The 17,056-nt window shown below is 39.5% G+C and overlaps 2 protein-coding genes across 2 annotated transcripts; one reads left to right on the forward strand and one right to left on the reverse strand.

The window, feature by feature from the left end:
• Nucleotides 1-2,429: 2,429 nt before the first annotated feature.
• LOC129768880 (uncharacterized) lies at nucleotides 2,430-3,757 on the forward strand. The gene is made up of 3 exons (XM_055770817.1): nucleotides 2,430-2,568; nucleotides 2,622-2,805; nucleotides 2,872-3,757. Coding segments are annotated over exons 1-3 (744 nt in total). The 5' UTR covers nucleotides 2,430-2,566; the 3' UTR covers nucleotides 3,430-3,757.
• LOC129768879 (putative nuclease HARBI1) lies at nucleotides 3,616-5,701 on the reverse strand. The gene is made up of 4 exons (XM_055770816.1): nucleotides 5,318-5,701; nucleotides 4,821-5,253; nucleotides 4,613-4,757; nucleotides 3,616-4,551 (listed from the first exon to the last, which is right to left on the reverse strand). Exons 1-4 carry the CDS (start codon nucleotides 5,428-5,430, stop codon nucleotides 4,292-4,294), a joined length of 951 nt encoding a protein of 316 aa, XP_055626791.1. The 5' UTR covers nucleotides 5,431-5,701; the 3' UTR covers nucleotides 3,616-4,291.
• Between the last annotated feature and the right edge of the window lie 11,355 nt (nucleotides 5,702-17,056).

Consider the following 17,056-nt stretch of genomic DNA (forward strand, 5'->3'; position numbering starts at 1 on the left):
TTTGCATCATCCTCAGAATCAAATGGACAAATAGAAAAAACTCACAGTACAATAATTGAAATATTTAATACCAACAAGCATAAATTTAAAGATCTTCAATCCCCAGAGATCATTCAAATTGTAACTTCTCTATATAACAACACCTCACATCAAGCCACATCGTTTACCCCAAACGAGGTTATTTTCAATCAACAAAATATTACAGATCCTTCTATGATTGCTGAGCACTCACAAAGGTTATTCAAGAACGTAACGAAAAATCTCCAGAAAACCTCAAAGAAAATGACAAAACATAATGACTCCAAAGAAGAACCACCAACAGTGAACGAAGGTCAGAACATTCATATTAAGAAAACCACGAGGAAAAAACTAGATCCACGTTTCACGACGACAAAATGTGTAGAGAGTACTGGAAAAATTATAAAGATCCCAAAAAACGTTAAAAGACATAAGAACAAAATTAAAAGAATTAGAAAACTAAATTGAATTCTTACTTTTCCAGGTCCCCACTCAACAGGAGAATCACCATCATCAACAGAAAAAAGAATTAACCTCGTTTTAGCGTTTCACAAAAAAAAACTCATGCATTATTTTTTTTTCAGTTTCCCTCAACGCCAAAAAAAAATCGTGAACTTCATAACCCAGAAGAAACACGAAACTCAACCACGATTATAAAATATAAACAATAATAAGAATAATCAAAATTATAAGTTAAGAAACAATACAAATACCATATAATTTTCACATACAAAATGTATTTATCATTTATAATATTCACAACATTGATCAATATTAATTGTTACTGCCAAGAACTAGAAATTACCAATGTGAGTAATCAACCAATTCTCACAGTAAAGATAGGAAAATGTAAATTACAAATAGGAAATATAAATATTATACATCCTATTAACATAACGGAAATAGAAACTACTATCAATCTTTTAACCACAGTAGTCTATAAGAAGTCGGATGATCCTTTTGTTCAAATTGCTAAACATAAAGTTAAGGAATTATACGCTAATTTAATGCAAATCAGGCCGCAGAGATCCCGCCGTCAACGGAGCATCGAAATAATTGGAACGGTCTGGGAATGGATTGGTGGAACGCCTGATGCTGAAGATTTACGTATCATCAACCAAACGATGAACGAACTAATTGAAAGCAATAACAAACAATATCAAGTGAACAACCAGATAGGCAAGAGACTTCAATTGTTAACAAATGCAATTAATGAAATAATTGAAGGTAACCAGAACAGAATAATTTTTGACGAAATGGAGACGCTAAGAACAATAATCAAAATCGATACCATCAACAAGATCCTAGAAGACATACAAGAAGCCATAATGCTATCTAAAATTTCATTAGCAAGCAACAAGATTCTTTCTCTAATCGAAATCAATACAATTAAATCCGTATTGGAAGAGCAAGGAGTAACTGTTGATCTCCCTGAAGAAGCGTTGAGATTAGTTAAGCCGAAAATAGCTACCAGCGAGAATACACTTCTGTACATCACTCGTATTCCGCAACTGGAACAAGAAGAAGGGACAGTTATCCGCATAATCCCACTGAACCAAGGAGGTAAAATTATTACAAATCACCCAGACTTCGTGATAAGGCTTGGAAAAAATGTTTACACAACATCTAAACCAGACGAGTACATACAACAAAGCTCGTTCCTTAACAGGTACACCGACACCTGTATAAATCCTATGTTGGCTGGGAAAAAAAGTCAATGCAAAACAGAACAAACAACCAAAACAGAAATTCAGGCAATATCAGACAATCTTATTCTCATCAACAATGCGAAGAATGGATCTCTAAATTCGAACTGCGGCCCGGATAACCGCACGCTTACGGGAAACTTTCTAATTACATTCTCAAACTGCAGTATCCAATTCGAAAACAAATCATTCACAACTAGAGAGAGTACCATCCAAAGCACAGTCGTTCAAGGAGCAATGCACAACCTTCTCATCGACCAACAACCAGAAGAAAATGACTTGCACGAAGTAGACAGCATAGCCCTCTCCAATAGAAAGAAGATTGACCATGTGTACCTGAAACAATACAAAAATGAAATTTGGAACTGGAGCCTACTAGGAGGAATATCACTCTCAACGATAATAACTGTTACTATCCTTGTCCTTGCTCTCCTACATTACAAAAAGCTATCAACAACTATACTGTCAAGAGTTTCACGAAAAAGAAGAACTAGAAATCCACCATCTTCAAATGCATCAAACGAAAACGCCTGAGGACACGCGTCTTTTTTCACCCCGGAGGAGTTATACCACATGGCTTGTAGGATAAGATAGATTACAGTAGAAACATAGCATAGATAGATATAGGTGTCTATTCTGTATTTCAATCGATTCGAAATATTTCGAACGACTTGGTAAATTCCATTCCCTGTTTCGTTCGAGGTGTTTTCAAATTCGAATACCTTTCGTTCGGACTGTTTTGTTTTCGAACATCTTTCATTCGAATCAAACCAAACGTCAAACCCACTTTGTTTATGAAGGAGTGAATAATTTCCGCAGCGGATGAGCGGTGAACTGCAAAAATGTAAGCTAATTTTTAATCATTTTTTTCTTTAAATTAATTTTAACGTTCAACAGGGAAAAAAACAAAAACAAAACAACCACTAAAAATCAGTTCGAGCGGATTGTGCTGCTTCTGGAGCAAGAGCCGGACATAGCAAAGGGTTTCTCCCGAGGAAATTCCGGACCCTTCTGGGATGATCTGGCGGCAGAAGTCAATAGTTTGGGACCGCCTATTCGCGATGGAAGTGGATGGAAAAAGGTATATACTAAAACGAATCCGAAACATATGTTTATAGTCTTATTTTTGCCCTGGTTTTCTGTGTAGGTTTGGGCGGACTATAAGTCCGGATTAAAGCGAAAACTCGCTCACAACAAACGGGAGCAGAGGGCGACAGGTGGAGGACCCAATAAAATTATCAATTTGTCCGAGCTGGAGGAGCAGGCAGTTCTACTAACTGGGTTACTTGCGACCGTGGAAGGAATCCCGGGTACCTCATCTCATGGAACACAGTTGGGTTCGCCTTCGGGTGAACCTCAAGATGCAGACCAGGAAAATTTTATATATTATGGTACTTCCGACGAGTGTGACGGTATCAATAATACCATTCACTTCCAGTCCTCTCAGCCGAAAAAATCCAGACCTTCTACCACGAGGCTATTAGAGCTGCAAGTCGAGCAACAAAACAAATTTCACACCAATGTGAAATCCCTGTTAAAAAACACAAATAAGAATTTGAGTGATCTGGTTCATTATCAGCGCCAATCAGCTCGAGCGATTCTTTCCGTGGATGCCACACTCAAAGAACATATGAGTGAACAAAAACGACATAACCACGAGATGGAGAAGATCGCGCTGGAGAAATCAATAGCGACAAATCCTTGAAACGCAGATTGCGTATATTTCAGAACATTAGAATAATGTTTCAAAATATCAGTGATCTGATTTTTTATCTTTATATTGTAACTCAAGTATAAAAAAATGAAAAAAGTTCTAATCGTATTTTTATATCTTTCCATGGAAGAAAAATCTTACTTATTTTTTTCTTTGAAGTTTGTTTGGAATAGCATCAAAATTATATAAACTTTTTTAAAATTCACGAATTTCGCCTATAGTTTATGGAACTTCCTTAACCCCTTCACGTACAACATTGAACTTCACTCGTTGTTTCTCGATGTGAAATAATTACATAGCTTCAGGCATATGATGAGGATACCGACAACTGAAGATTATCAAATTTCCGTTATTTAAAAAAAAATTGAATGAGCTAAAAATATAAAATATAATTTGAATATTATAATTAAAATAAAAACGAACGAGTTAGTACGTAGTAATAACTCCTTCGTTTTTATTTTAAACACAACATGTATTTGCTCATCATAGGGCACCCATGTTAGATACCCACACTCAGCAGAGTAGCGGAACGACTCGAAGTGCTCGTTTTGGGCCGTGCTGTTGGAAATTAAATCGTACAGCAAGGGGTTAAAACAACGCAAAAAGTATTAATAATGGTTATTTGAATACTTGGCCTGCTTACGAGAAATCGATAATGACATGTTCTCAAAGTGTTGGCAGGAATAAGAGTAAATAATTCTGCCGAAACCATAGTTAAGTAAGGAAGACACTTCCTTTTCCGGTGGTTGTTATTTATTTGAGCATTTGCAAACAAGTTAGATGAAATTTAACAGTCATAAATATTAATTTAAACAAAAGTTTATTATGTAAACAGCTGCATAACATATTATAACTACTGAGAACGACCAAATTCTAAGCATATATTGTGAAGTGCACAGCATACATTTATAATTTGAGCGCATTTAGTAGGATTGTAGTGAAGTTGTCTCGCGCCAAGGATGCATCTAAACCGATTTTTTAGTAAACCGATTGTCCGCTCGACGATAGCACGACCCAAGGCATGCCTGCGATTAAAATCGCTCTCCAAACTCCCTTCCTCCGCTGCTCTGAATGGCGTTACTAACCAAGGTTCCGATGGATAACCAGCATCACCTGAAAATATTTTATCACACAGTACATACAAGTATACTAAAATATTGTAGTTGAACATTACCTAGAATCTTAGTATTAACTTCACCATTTTGGTGAAGCTGCTCAAAGTGAGTTCTTGCAGGGCTTACACGCCATATATGAGAGTCATGATTAGATCCCTGGAAGGTAGGATCAACGAAACGAATCCTTTGCTGATCGTCACAAACCTATGTTGATAAAAAAGAGTATTTGTTCATTGATTTGTTAATTCAAATACTAATAATACTTACAATCAGAACGTTGAGACTATAAAATCCCTTCCGATTAAAAAACAAATTTCGATTCAGCTTAGGTGGAATAATTTTTACGTGGGTTCCATCCAAACACATAATAACACCCGGAATTGATGTTTTCTGATAGAAGTGTAGTTTAGCACGCCGCTGTTCGTCTTCCGTCATATTTAGGGAAATCCATTTCTTACACAGTGTCCGCTCCAGAATGTTAAGCATTTCAGTCAGCACCTTGGAAAATGTGGGCTGTGCTATGGCAATGTGATAATCTTGCCCTGCTCCATGTTGATAATTTCCTTCAGCAAAGAATCGCAAACATGCTGCGAGTTTCACCTCCGTGGATAGACCACCTTTCCTTGTGGTAAGGCAGTTCTCAATTTCCTCTAAAACGTACCGAAAAGCTTCCTTACTTAGACGAAAACTTTTGATGAATCTGAATAAGGGCAAAATTAATCAATAAGAGAAACAAACATGGGATTTTTGAGACGGATACTTACGCTTCATCAGAAAGTTTCATGAAGTCGGTTGATTTTCGGTGGTTTCGCCGATGGTAGCAAGGCATTCCAATTTCTTCTTGCTCCGCCAAAATCGGTAACAAAACGGAATCCATTGAACGAGAAAATTTTCTCACAAATTTCTCTTAGGATCAAAAATTAACTGAAATTCAACTCGCACTCGCCGCTATTTAATACGGTGTTTCTTTTTGTTTATCGGTTTTTGACAGATCGATGCATATTCGAAATTTTCTAACACTTTCGTTCGAAACGAGCAAAACGATTGGAATAGGGAATGGTAAATTCGAAAACGATCGAAATATCACTTTCGAACGAAATAGAAATCCGTCGGAATACAGAATAGGCACCATAAACTTTTATTGCCTTTTACATAGAATGTTTCCTTCGTAAACATTATTATCTCTCTTAGCCTACACATTCTGAGATAAGCAAAACCAGCACAAGCAGTTATCTCCCCTGCTGTGCCTTCTGAGTCAGGGTGCACCAATGTAAAAGGAATGGAAATAAACCAGTATTATACGAGCATTTGGAAACGACGGTCTTGTCTGTGTAAAAGAAATCCCAGTCCGCGAATGACTGTATAATTATATATCGGCTAAAAACAACTAAAGATAGTTGCAATGAACAAGGGATACCATACTATTGATGGAATCCTGAAAATGATCAACGCCCTATGAATCGAGTTTAAATTTCAACCAGAGTACAATTACGAGTTTGAGCCAATTTTCATACATTCGCAATTCTTAGAGAAATAAAAACCATTATTCTGAAAACAGATAGCAAACCTTTTAACTCTCATATTACACTATGATTTCATCTAAATAGGATGTTCTGAAACCTTGTTTTCGACTTCCAAAAGAAGGGAAAAGAGATCTGCATGGTGGAGTACGATTACGAGTTTGTATCCCTGTATAGGAGGAGGAGCAGAAGTTCTGGTTGTATCTCTCCAGAATTCGTCTTGACGTTACAACCGAAGCTGTGACAGCAATGGTCAAAGCAAACCTCCAAACCAACAGTGATCTTGCTGTGGTGAAACTGATTTCGAAAGACAAGGACACCAGCTCTCTCACTTTTGTGTCCTTCAAAGTTGGAATGGATTCATCATTAAAATCTAAGGCTTTAGATCCGGAGACTTGGCCCGAGGGTATACTTTTCCGGGAGTTTGAAAATTTTGGTCCCCGAAAATTTCGAGTTCCTGCAAAGCTTCCGAAACCACTAACGCCTATACCACCAGCTCAAAACTCATCTCCTGCCACTATGACAGCACCGTTAGTGGAGTGTTAACGTGTTTTGACCCGGGATGCACGCCTGCCAGCTCTATGGAAGTCCCCAATCCCCTCATCTCAGTCGAGCTTTTCCAGCCATCGTCCAACAGCCATCCCGGTTCTGAGTTTGAGAATGGAGAGGGGATCTTCCAAACCGCTATTGCAGGCAAGTACCCATTCAATAGCAGCACGTATGTACCTGATTTTCTCAACGTTTCTGTATCTCGTCTGAATCACTGAAACCACCAACGATGTCTCTTTCATCAAGCTTCAGTCATCCACATTCATCATCTGCATCGAAATCTCTCTCGACGCCGGGATGCATGCCTGCCAGCCTTATGGGAGCCCCCAATCCTCTCATCTCAGTCGAGTATTTCCAGCCAACGTTCATCAGCCATCCCGGACCTGAGTTTGAGAATGGAAAGGGGGCCTCCCAAACTGCCATCGCAGGCAAGAATACAACCGAATTAAGCATTTATGTACCTGATGTGTCTGACGCTTTCAGTAAACATTCTGCTGAACTCATCCAATTGTCAAGCTTCCGTCATTCATCACATGAATCAATCGCAGTTTCGGCACTGGGATGCACGCCTGCTAGCCTTATGGGAGCCCCCAATCCCCTCATCTCAGTCGAGCATTTCCTGCCAGCGTCCATCAGGCATCCCAGACCTGAGGTTGAGGATGGAGAGGGGCCCTTCCAAACCGTTATTGCAGGCAAGTATGTTACCACACGGAACACTTCTCTTCCGGTAATGTCGACTTCTTCTAGCAACCTCACCTCCGTCGGAGGGGGCCCTGGCAACGATATCGGACCTCCCACGATAATTGCAGTTCCAAGTACCATGTCACCCACCGAGTCATCGACGAATTTGACATCTACCAGTGCTGAGGGACACGTCACTGATAGTATGCTTTCCGTGTATTATCAGAATGTAAGAGGTTTGCGCACGAAAATCGCCCAACTGCGTTTGTTACTGTCCAGCTGCGAGTATGACGTACTTGTATTTACGGAAACATGGCTCAAGGCAGATATTGATAGCAGTGAGATTTCTCCCGACTATATAATTTACCGTTGTGATCGTAATGCACATACCAGTACTTGTTCGCGAGGTGGTGGAGTACTGGTTGCAGTCAAAAACTGTTTGGATTGTGTATCAGTTCCGATTGCTAACTGTAACGAGCTCGAACAAGTTGCAGTACGCATAAAAGAACAATTTCGGTCTCTCTACATAGTCGCGATATATCTCCCTCCTAATTCAAACAACCAGTTATACTCTGCACATGCAATCGCTGTTCAATCAATAGCTGAGCGTCTTTTGGAGTCGGACATTATCCTATCAATCGGAGATTTTAACCTTCCGTATTTACGATAGAGTTTTGACGATGACATCAATGGATACATTCCTTCGAATGCTACTTCTGACATCGAACTTGACTTCACGAACGTGATGTTTACTCAAGGCTTAAGACAAATGAATGGTTTCACAAACGTAAATGACAGACTCCTCGACCTGGTGTTTACCAATCTCCCAGAGTTCCTCGATATTATTGTACCATCTTCACCGCTATTACCTGTGGATAATCATCACGCTCCGTTTATTTTATTACTTGACGTACGGGTTGTCCCAACTTCAACGGACGAGTCTGAAGAATGCCTCAAGTTCGACTTTTCCTCATGCGATTTTAATCTTTTGAATTCTGTGCTTGCTGAAATTGAGTGGGAACGAGTTTTGAACAACGATTCAGTAGATCAGATGTTGTCAAACTTTAACGAATTTATTCATGATGTCTTCAGTCGCCATATCCCTCGAAGAAGAAGAGTGTCAAGCTCCGTTTACAATAAACCTTGGTGGACTCCTGAGCTACGAAATCTTCGCAACAACCTCCGCAAGGTGCGTAATCGTTATTTCAATTCGAAGAATGAGACTGACAGAGCTAGACTTCGAAATCTTGACTTGGAATAAAAGAGTCTCCTTTCTGAAACATTTAAAAACTACCTGCTAAGAATTCAGACAACGGTTAAACAAGATCCTTCAAGTTTTTGGAGTTTCGTCAAGAAAAGAAAAGCAAGCAGTAATATCCCTGGTTCGGTTAGCTACAATGAGACCGTTTCTACCACAAGTTCAGAGACCGCCAATCTGTTTGCTGCCTTCTTCGAAAGTGTCTTCAGCAAAGCATCACCGGTTCAACGTCACGATCGTTTTGAGGAAATACCAATCCATAACATAAACCTACCGTGCATTCAGTTTACTCCAGAGGAAGAGAGGAGAGGTCTCGAGGATCTTGACCCCAAAAAAGGACCAGGTACAGATAACATACCGCCCGCATTTTTAAAGAACTATGCCTCTTCGCTTGCCAAGCCCATCCCTGCTGTTTTTAACCGTTCGCTCTCGGACAGAATATTCCCGACCGCATGGAAATCAGCGTACATTGTGCCAATCTACAAATCAGGTAGCTATACCTGTGTTGAAAACTACCGTGGTGTGTCAATACTCTGTACTCTCAGCAAGGTTTTTGAGAAGCTTGTTCACACAGTTTGTTACCGTTTGTTTCGTCGATGATTTTCGTTTGTAGAGTTCAATTATAAGACATTTAGTGTGTAAAAAAATATAGGCCATAAAATACTTACCCAGTGTTAGGGACTAGATTAACGGCCTTATTCTGCGTGGCGTGTGAGGTGAGATGACAATTGTCACTTATGTCACGCGATTCCACCAGGCGTATGCCGTGAGAAATCTCACTTGAATGAACTCTCACTTTATTCCCGCTCTCAAATATACGTGACGATTGTCACATGAACTGGGATTTCTAGGTGACAATCGTCGACATGTTTTGAGGTGTCGACAGTGCATGAAAACAAATGAAAAAAGGAAGAGGAATAAGTGTTTTTTTGGGTCGTATAGAATCGATAGTAATGGTATTATATGTATCAATAAATTCAATTTATCTTCAATTTTCACAGTACGAAAGACAAATTGCAAGTAGTTTGTTTTTTTTTGTGAAAGCGGTAGTGAGTCTGTTATTCCTCAATTGGACGAATAAGCACACCGAAATTATTTTCATTTCATGAAATCTATTTATTTTCTTTAAAATATATCTATCACATGGATCTTGTGTTTCATCTATCTATCCGCGAGTCATCGTCACCGAACTGCATATCCATTTCAGAAGCCGTGGTATATGCCCGAGCCGGAGCCAGAGCAACAATTTAACACTGAGAGTGCAGAGAGCAGCAGCAACTACGACCAAAACAAACAAAAATGCTAAACTTTACAGGATGCAATCAACTGTTTCACCAAATCTAAATCAAATACCTGCAAATTCGGCAGAATGTCCTGATACACTAACAACAGGCCAGGTTAAATCAGATCTATAGATACGGTACTGACTGCAGCAAAACAAATATCTGACCTCTCTGAGCGAAACAAATAAAATTCTGGGATGCCAGATGTTTTTTCTCAAATATATGCGATAAAAATCTGAAATATTTGTAAATATGTGCTAATGTCTGACATACTGACCAGCTTCGTTTATCATATGGAATCAATAATGTTTTGTCACTATTTTAAATAGCCTGCAGCAGGAATAAAAGGTTATGATAAAAGTTAAATGTCTACAAATTCGTGAACACATGTGCGAATGTGGCATCTCTGATCAGATTTGGCAACCAGCAGAATGAACGCCTTGTCACTTGCTGTTCATCCTCTCACATACATCAAATGAACGTCTCACGGCATCCGAAACGACTGTAGGAATAGAGTGAGGAGAGTTGCGTGATGGTGATGTGACAATTGTCATCTCACCTCACACGCCGCGTAGAATCAGGCCGTAAGTCACAAGTACACTTACACTTAAAAGCTGGAAAAAGAGAATGGAGAGAGTGCCACGGAAGTAGAGATAGAGATACAGAATGAACAATAATGAATAAAAGAAAGACAGAGAGGAGCTGAAGAGAGTGTAAAGGCAAATGAAATGGCCGTTAAAAGAAGGGTTCATTTATTGGCCAGAGCGACTACCCAGCAGACACAAAATCGATACACGGAAAATTAAAAAAAGAGAAGTCAATTGAGACTATAGTGTGAAAAGTGATAGATTTTAGTAGAAAAATCAGGTATTTATCGATTACCTTTATACAAAAAAAGACGGGTGGGTAATGTCGGGGACATAACCGGAGTGACGTAGGACTATACAAAGGGGACAGCTTTTGTTAAAAATATATTTTAAATATATTGTTTTATTTTCTTCTCCTACGTGAATACCTACCTATCTACCTGAAAAATGGATTAGTTTACTGGTTCTGAAAAGAACCTTTGGTGTTGTGTTTTTGTTATCACTCGATATTCCCATCTTGTTCGGTTAAACCTTCCTGTTTAGCTATTGCGTTTGCCACTCGCCACAGACGCGACGTGCCGGAGAAACACTTTGCCACTCACTGAAACTAATTGTTGCCTTGATGAGCGCCGAACCGAAGCTGCTCTGTTCTTGATGCGGGTTTTCTGATTGTCGTGAGCCGCTTTGCAAGCCAACTCGAGCACTCCGACGGCCGAAACTCTATAATCGCTGTTAGGTATACTGGTGCTCCGGCACCAATCCGTTCGGCCTAGTTACCCTTGCGGAGCAATCAGTGATTGCGACCAACAGGGAACTGGAGACCTGCACGGTTCGAGTGAGACTTTGCCTTTCCCTTAACTTGTCCTCCTTTGTTACGTCCACGATGCCGATGCCGTACAACCACACGGGTATACGGTTTGAAAGAAAATAAGATATTTTGTTGGGGTCCGCGTGTTTTATACTCTAGCGGTACACACTCACAGGATGGAGACAAATCGGCAGACTCAGCCAGAGGGGCGAGTCCAACGAGACGAACGAATGAGCGTTAAAAGGGAGCGATGGCAAAAAAATACATTCATTACGATTTGTTCGTTGGATTCACATGAAGGCTAAAAAGGGTCCTTTTCAGGATCACAAAATTATCTTCAATCTAAAGAGTTTATTGTTTTGTTATCACTCGATATTCCCATCTTGTTCGGCTAAACCTTTCTGTTTAGCGATTGCATTTGCCACTCGCCACAGCTTTCACAGTTGGAAAATTTCTTCCCATCCAGCTTGTGACATATTTTACAGTAAATTACATTCAATGGCACGTCGCATTACCACCACTCAGCCGAAACAATATGTCGCCTGCTAAGTGGACTGATGCACTGGTACTAACGCGCTCGGCCTAGCTACCCTTGCGGGGAACTCCAGATCAACACGGTTCGAGCGGGATTTTGCCTTTCCCTTCACTTTTCCTCCTTTGCCATGTCCAGACATGGCTGCTTGTGTTGGTTTGTTGATGTGTTGTGATGCGAACCGATGTGGTGTACGGTTTGAATGAGAATGATCGTTACGGCAGCGGAGCGGGGATTTTTAAGCTGACTGGCTGGCTCGAGAATTACGCATGTGTGAGACTGCGACCAATGTTTCGTTCATTTTTTTCTTTTTCCTTTCCAATCGTGCTTCATTCTATTTCGCTGCTGCTCTGGTTGCCCGTTTTGGTCGGTACGATTTGAGGAGTACAAAATGGACCAATCAAAAATGGGCACATAGTGCATTTTGACAATGCTTGATATTTCACAATTATTCAATTATTTATCTCAAGAAAAATGAAATGTTATTCGTTATGATAGATGCGTAGATATATTTCCTATCAATTGATGCAAAAACCTTTGCGATCTATTGAGAAATGCTCGAGTTATAAGCGTTCCAAATCTTGCATTTTTTCCTACTTGTTCAGTGCCTAGATTTCCATTTCACCCCCTATATCTTCCGGTTAGACGTAGTCCTACGTCAAAAAAGAACCTTTGCAAAATTCTGTATCTCTCTGTGGGTGAACAGGACCCGTTTATTCTGGGATTAATTCAACCCCGAAACTAAATCCCGTATCTCGAGAGAAGCAGCGGACAAGTTAGCCAGCGTACGACGTTCGAGATCCAACCGGAGGACACACCAGACACCGACACTCACCACACAGGTTTATAGAGGTTAGGTAATAAAAAGAAAAAATTATATCTACACGCTTTTCTATACTTCACATCCGAGCCTTGATCAGCTTTTTCCCCGAAGAAGCCGACCCTGAGAGCGATTGGCCTCAAGCTCGAGCTTGCCAGCATTAAAAGAGGCCTTGAGAGCCCAACCTCAAAGGTTCCCGAGGCTCAGACCAGGAACCGAGGTGTTGCGGGAGGTCCGTCTGACCCCCGGAAGTAATAAGTTCTCTACCGTGTCGCGACTCCCATCATCTCCAGTAGTCAGCACGGGTTTGTGAAACACCGTTCAACAACATCGAACTTAATGTGCTATGTATCAGCGTTGTCACTTGAATTGGAATCGAAGCAGCAGGTTGATTCAATTTATATAGATTTCGCGAAGGCTTTTGACACAGTACCACATAAGCTGATCGTTGATAAAATGGGTCACACTGGATTTCCCTCGTGGATAACGGAATGGCTCTATTCGTACCTGTCAAATCGTAACGCATACGTTATGGTCAATTCTGTGCGTTCCAGAACTTTCGACATTCCTTCTGGCGTACCCCAAGGCTGTGTTCTCGGCCCTCTTATTTTGACGTAGGACTACGTCTAACCGGAAGATATAGGGGGTGAAATGAAAATCTAGGCACTGAACAAGTAGGAAAAAATGCAAGATTTGGAACGCTTGTAACTCGAGCATTTCTCAATAGATCGCAAAGGTTTTTGCATCAATTGATAGGAAATATATCTACGCATCTATCATAACGAATAACATTTCATTTTTCTTGAGATAAATAATTGAATAATTGTGAAATATCAAGCATTGTCCAAATGCACTATGTGCCCATTTTTGATTGGTCCATTTTGTGCTCCTCAAATCGTACCGACCAAAACGGGCAATCAGAGCAGCAGCGAAATAGATTGAAGCATGATTGGAAAGGAAAAAGAAAAAAAAATGAACGAAACATTGGTCGCAGTCTCACACATGCGTAATTCTCGAGCCAGCCAGTCAGCCTAAAAATCCCCGCTCCGCTGCCGTAACGATCATTCTCATCCAAACCGTACACCAAATCTTTTCGCATCACATCACATCAACAAACCAACACAAGCAGCCATGGTTGGATATGGCAAAGGAGGAAAAGTGAAGGGAAAGGCAAAATCCCGCTCGAACCGTGTTAGTCTGGAGTTCCCCGCAAGGGTAGCTAGGCCGAGCGCGTTAGTACCAGTGCACCAGTCCACCTAGCCGGCGTTATAAAGTATCGGCCGCCGAGGAGTTAGCTGGCAGAGCTACTCGCGACGATAAGAGAACCCACATTCAGAACAGACCACATTCGGTTCGGTGATCAAGACAACAGGCAGTTGCAGCGAGTGGCGAGTGGCAAACGAAATCGCAAAACGACAGCAGGTAGCGGAAGAAAAAAGTTTGTCCTTTATACAATCTGCTTCGGTGGCAAAACCAGAACCAGGCGGCATCGAGGGCGTTCGAAATGGTTTTTTTCAAAACCACGAGTACTAAGTTTTCTAAATTGGAACCATTCCATAGAACACGGCGCTTATCAGGGCCATTAAACTTTCCAAAAAAGAGTTTACGAAATACAGTTTAATGCATTCTAAAATAATATCCAAAATAATAATAAAACACAAATTGATTTTTTCATAATTTGTTTGCCAGGATCTGATGAGTATGTGAATTTGGCAGTTGTTCTGAGCTTATTGATAGTTGGGGACTTTCCTGATTATTCAATTTTCACCAATTCTTAAATTGTTTCCAGATTAAAAGTACAGTAATTTACAATTAGTTCGACATTTAGCTGATTGGACGGACATGTAATGTGACATATTTAGTTGTACATTTTCGTAAACATAGAGATCCAAATTATGACCCCACATTGAAAGTCGACACTGTACCACTGTCATCGCAAATGTTCAATTACAGGTTAAAATCGCCTCCAATGCGACACTGAGTGGTGCTTCGGCACGTCGCATTGAATGTAATTTACTGTACAATATGTCACAAGCTGGATGGGAAAAAATTTTCCAACTGTGAAAGCTGTGGCAAACGCAATAGGGCGCTTGCAGCGTGCATATGTATTAGTGATCTGTTGGGCAGGCAAAAGTGATCGCTCCATAGGAATTATATGGAGCGACAAGATTGAGCTTTGTTTAAATAATTATTTTAGCGAAATAGTTATAAAGATTACGCGCTAATCTATATGAATAACATGCGAATATATGTTTCTTCACATAAAAATATTTACTTTTAGCGTCAAAGCCATACACACGGGGAAAAATAGAAATTTCTGTTTTGGCCATGATTCATATCAATAGAAGCAGATTGATTATTCAAAAATTTTCACAGAAATAGTGCAAACTGCACATTGCGATTGTATAGCCGGATTAGGTGAAGTGTGCTCCCATTTAGGTTTTAAGCTTTTTGCTGGTCTCGTGAAAGAATAAACTATAATGAATATTCGTGTGCAGATATCCTTAATCGGCGGCTAGTTCCGCCAAAAAAGCAGTTGATTATGTTGAAATTAAGGACATTTTCAGCCTGAAATATCAACCAACTCTCAGATATGATTTCCGAGTACCCGAATGCTCTGCGGAGAAGCTAAATACGTTTATAAGAAAATTTATCGGAAACGGAAAAAATCCATCGATTGACCAATTCATGGAAATACAAGGAAGCATTCAAACGTGAGCTCGAGACTCTGTGACTTTGATCTAGGTGCGAAAATGTTGATAATCCTTTTTCTGCCAATTTTTCGATTCCAATCTAATGGGAGAGTCGCTCAATGAACATCGCGAAATAGGTGCTAGTAAACTAAATAATATGCGTTACACAAAAACTCTTGTTCATAAAATAGCTTGCCTAACTGTTTCACAAAGTTCATGTTAGCTCTATGCACTATTAGAATGACCGTAACTCTATTTAAATCATCTACAAGAACGCCGATTGATAAAAATCCGCTTCTGCTGCATAGACACTACGAATGTAAACAAGCGAATGTGTGCCCAACACATGCTCTGCATGTATGTGTAGCAAGAGCCCTATAGCTAAACAGGAAGGTTTAACCAAGCCCCGGGCAAGGGGATATGATCCGCGAGTCAAGATGTGCTACAAATTTAGCTGTCATTGCCAAACCTATCAAATTACTCGGCGAACTCAAGGCAAATCTATGGAACAAGGTGCGCCCATTCGCTAACTAAAAAAAGAATTGTTTTTTGAAAAAAAAATTTATGTGAAATGTAATGATCATGATGATCACAAGGGTCTGAATGATAATATAAAACGTAGAACCCTAGGTTGATCACTTGAAATGTAGTATTATATTATAATGTAAACCAACTTAAGAAATTGAAAGAATTTAAGTGAAATAAAAGGGTTTGAATGAATTCTGCATTATTTCAATAATTTCAGTTGTATTTAGCTGCTGCTCATGCTTTATTCGAAAATTTGCGTTTTGCGTGCGGAAAAAATGAAGCGTTTGCCGAATAAAACGTTCTATTGAATAGAGTTCACAAACCGTGCACAAGTGTATTATGTTTTGTTTACAGGTAATTCGTATATTTTAAAAATGGCTACAGTATGGTTGTGAAATGTTGACCCACCACCATATTGAGATGCTTAGAAGTATACGCCTTGGATGAAAAGTGAAAACAAGCTAAAAAAAACAACGGACGTGTTAAATTTTTGAATTTTGAGTTGAATTTTGCGATTTAATCATGAAGTGTCTAGTGCACGTAAACGTAAACGTCATATTTAACTCGAAACAATCGTTAAATTCGTGAAAATTTAAAGAAGGTAGTTTTGAAATCTTATAAATAGTATGTAGATTTTTAAGTTATTCGATTACTTAAAACACGTAGTCCTGACGCTTACTTAGCCATTTGGTTGTATATTTCCAAATATTTTACAACACAATAATCACAAAAACTCACCATTATAATATAAAATCAGCATCAAACACAATTTCAGTTTCATATTATTTCACAATTTTCGAGGAAACGTATTACTCTATTACATAGAATACATATTGAATACAGAAAAGTAAATTTTCATTCATTATTTTTTGTTCTAGAAGTGTGTTAATTTCGTCCTTAATTTCGTTTTCCAAATGGCGCAAATCATTATGGTGCCTTCAACGCAAAGACAATAAATGAAACGCTTGCAGCGTAAAACGTAATGAATATAATGAATATAGCAATGAGTATTTCATAAAGTATCAGTATATTCCACAAATTGTGCTCAATCGTCTTAATTTACTTTTGTGTATTTTTTAAATGGCTGCAGAAAACCACTTCACGTTTTGACCCACCTGGTAGTATGTTAAGTGCCTTGTTTTACACCAGCTTGAGAGTTTGGCAGTTCTCGCGAGTGACAGCGGACATGTTTGACGCTGTCAAATCCTATGTGCTAGTATACGGATGCCCTCAGGCTGGGTTTA

This window comes from Toxorhynchites rutilus, chromosome 2, assembly GCF_029784135.1.
Source record: "Toxorhynchites rutilus septentrionalis strain SRP chromosome 2, ASM2978413v1, whole genome shotgun sequence".
NCBI classification, from domain to species: Eukaryota; Metazoa; Arthropoda; class Insecta; order Diptera; family Culicidae; genus Toxorhynchites; species Toxorhynchites rutilus.

What these genes read in the sequence shown, in the direction of transcription:
- LOC129768880 (XM_055770817.1), top strand. An exon ending in ATGGAAGTGGATGGAAAAAG is followed by an intron (nt 2,806 to 2,871) that starts GTATATACTAAA and finishes TTTTCTGTGTAG; the next exon opens with GTTTGGGCGGACTATAAGTC.
- LOC129768879 (XM_055770816.1), bottom strand. Translation starts at nt 5,430, where the DNA reads ATGGATTCCGTTTTGTTACCGATTTTGGCGGAGCAAGAAGAAATTGGA. An exon ending in ATGAAACTTTCTGATGAAGC is followed by an intron (nt 5,254 to 5,317) that starts GTAAGTATCCGT and finishes GCCCTTATTCAG; the next exon opens with ATTCATCAAAAGTTTTCGTC. An exon ending in AGTTAATACTAAGATTCTAG is followed by an intron (nt 4,552 to 4,612) that starts GTAATGTTCAAC and finishes AAATATTTTCAG; the next exon opens with GTGATGCTGGTTATCCATCG.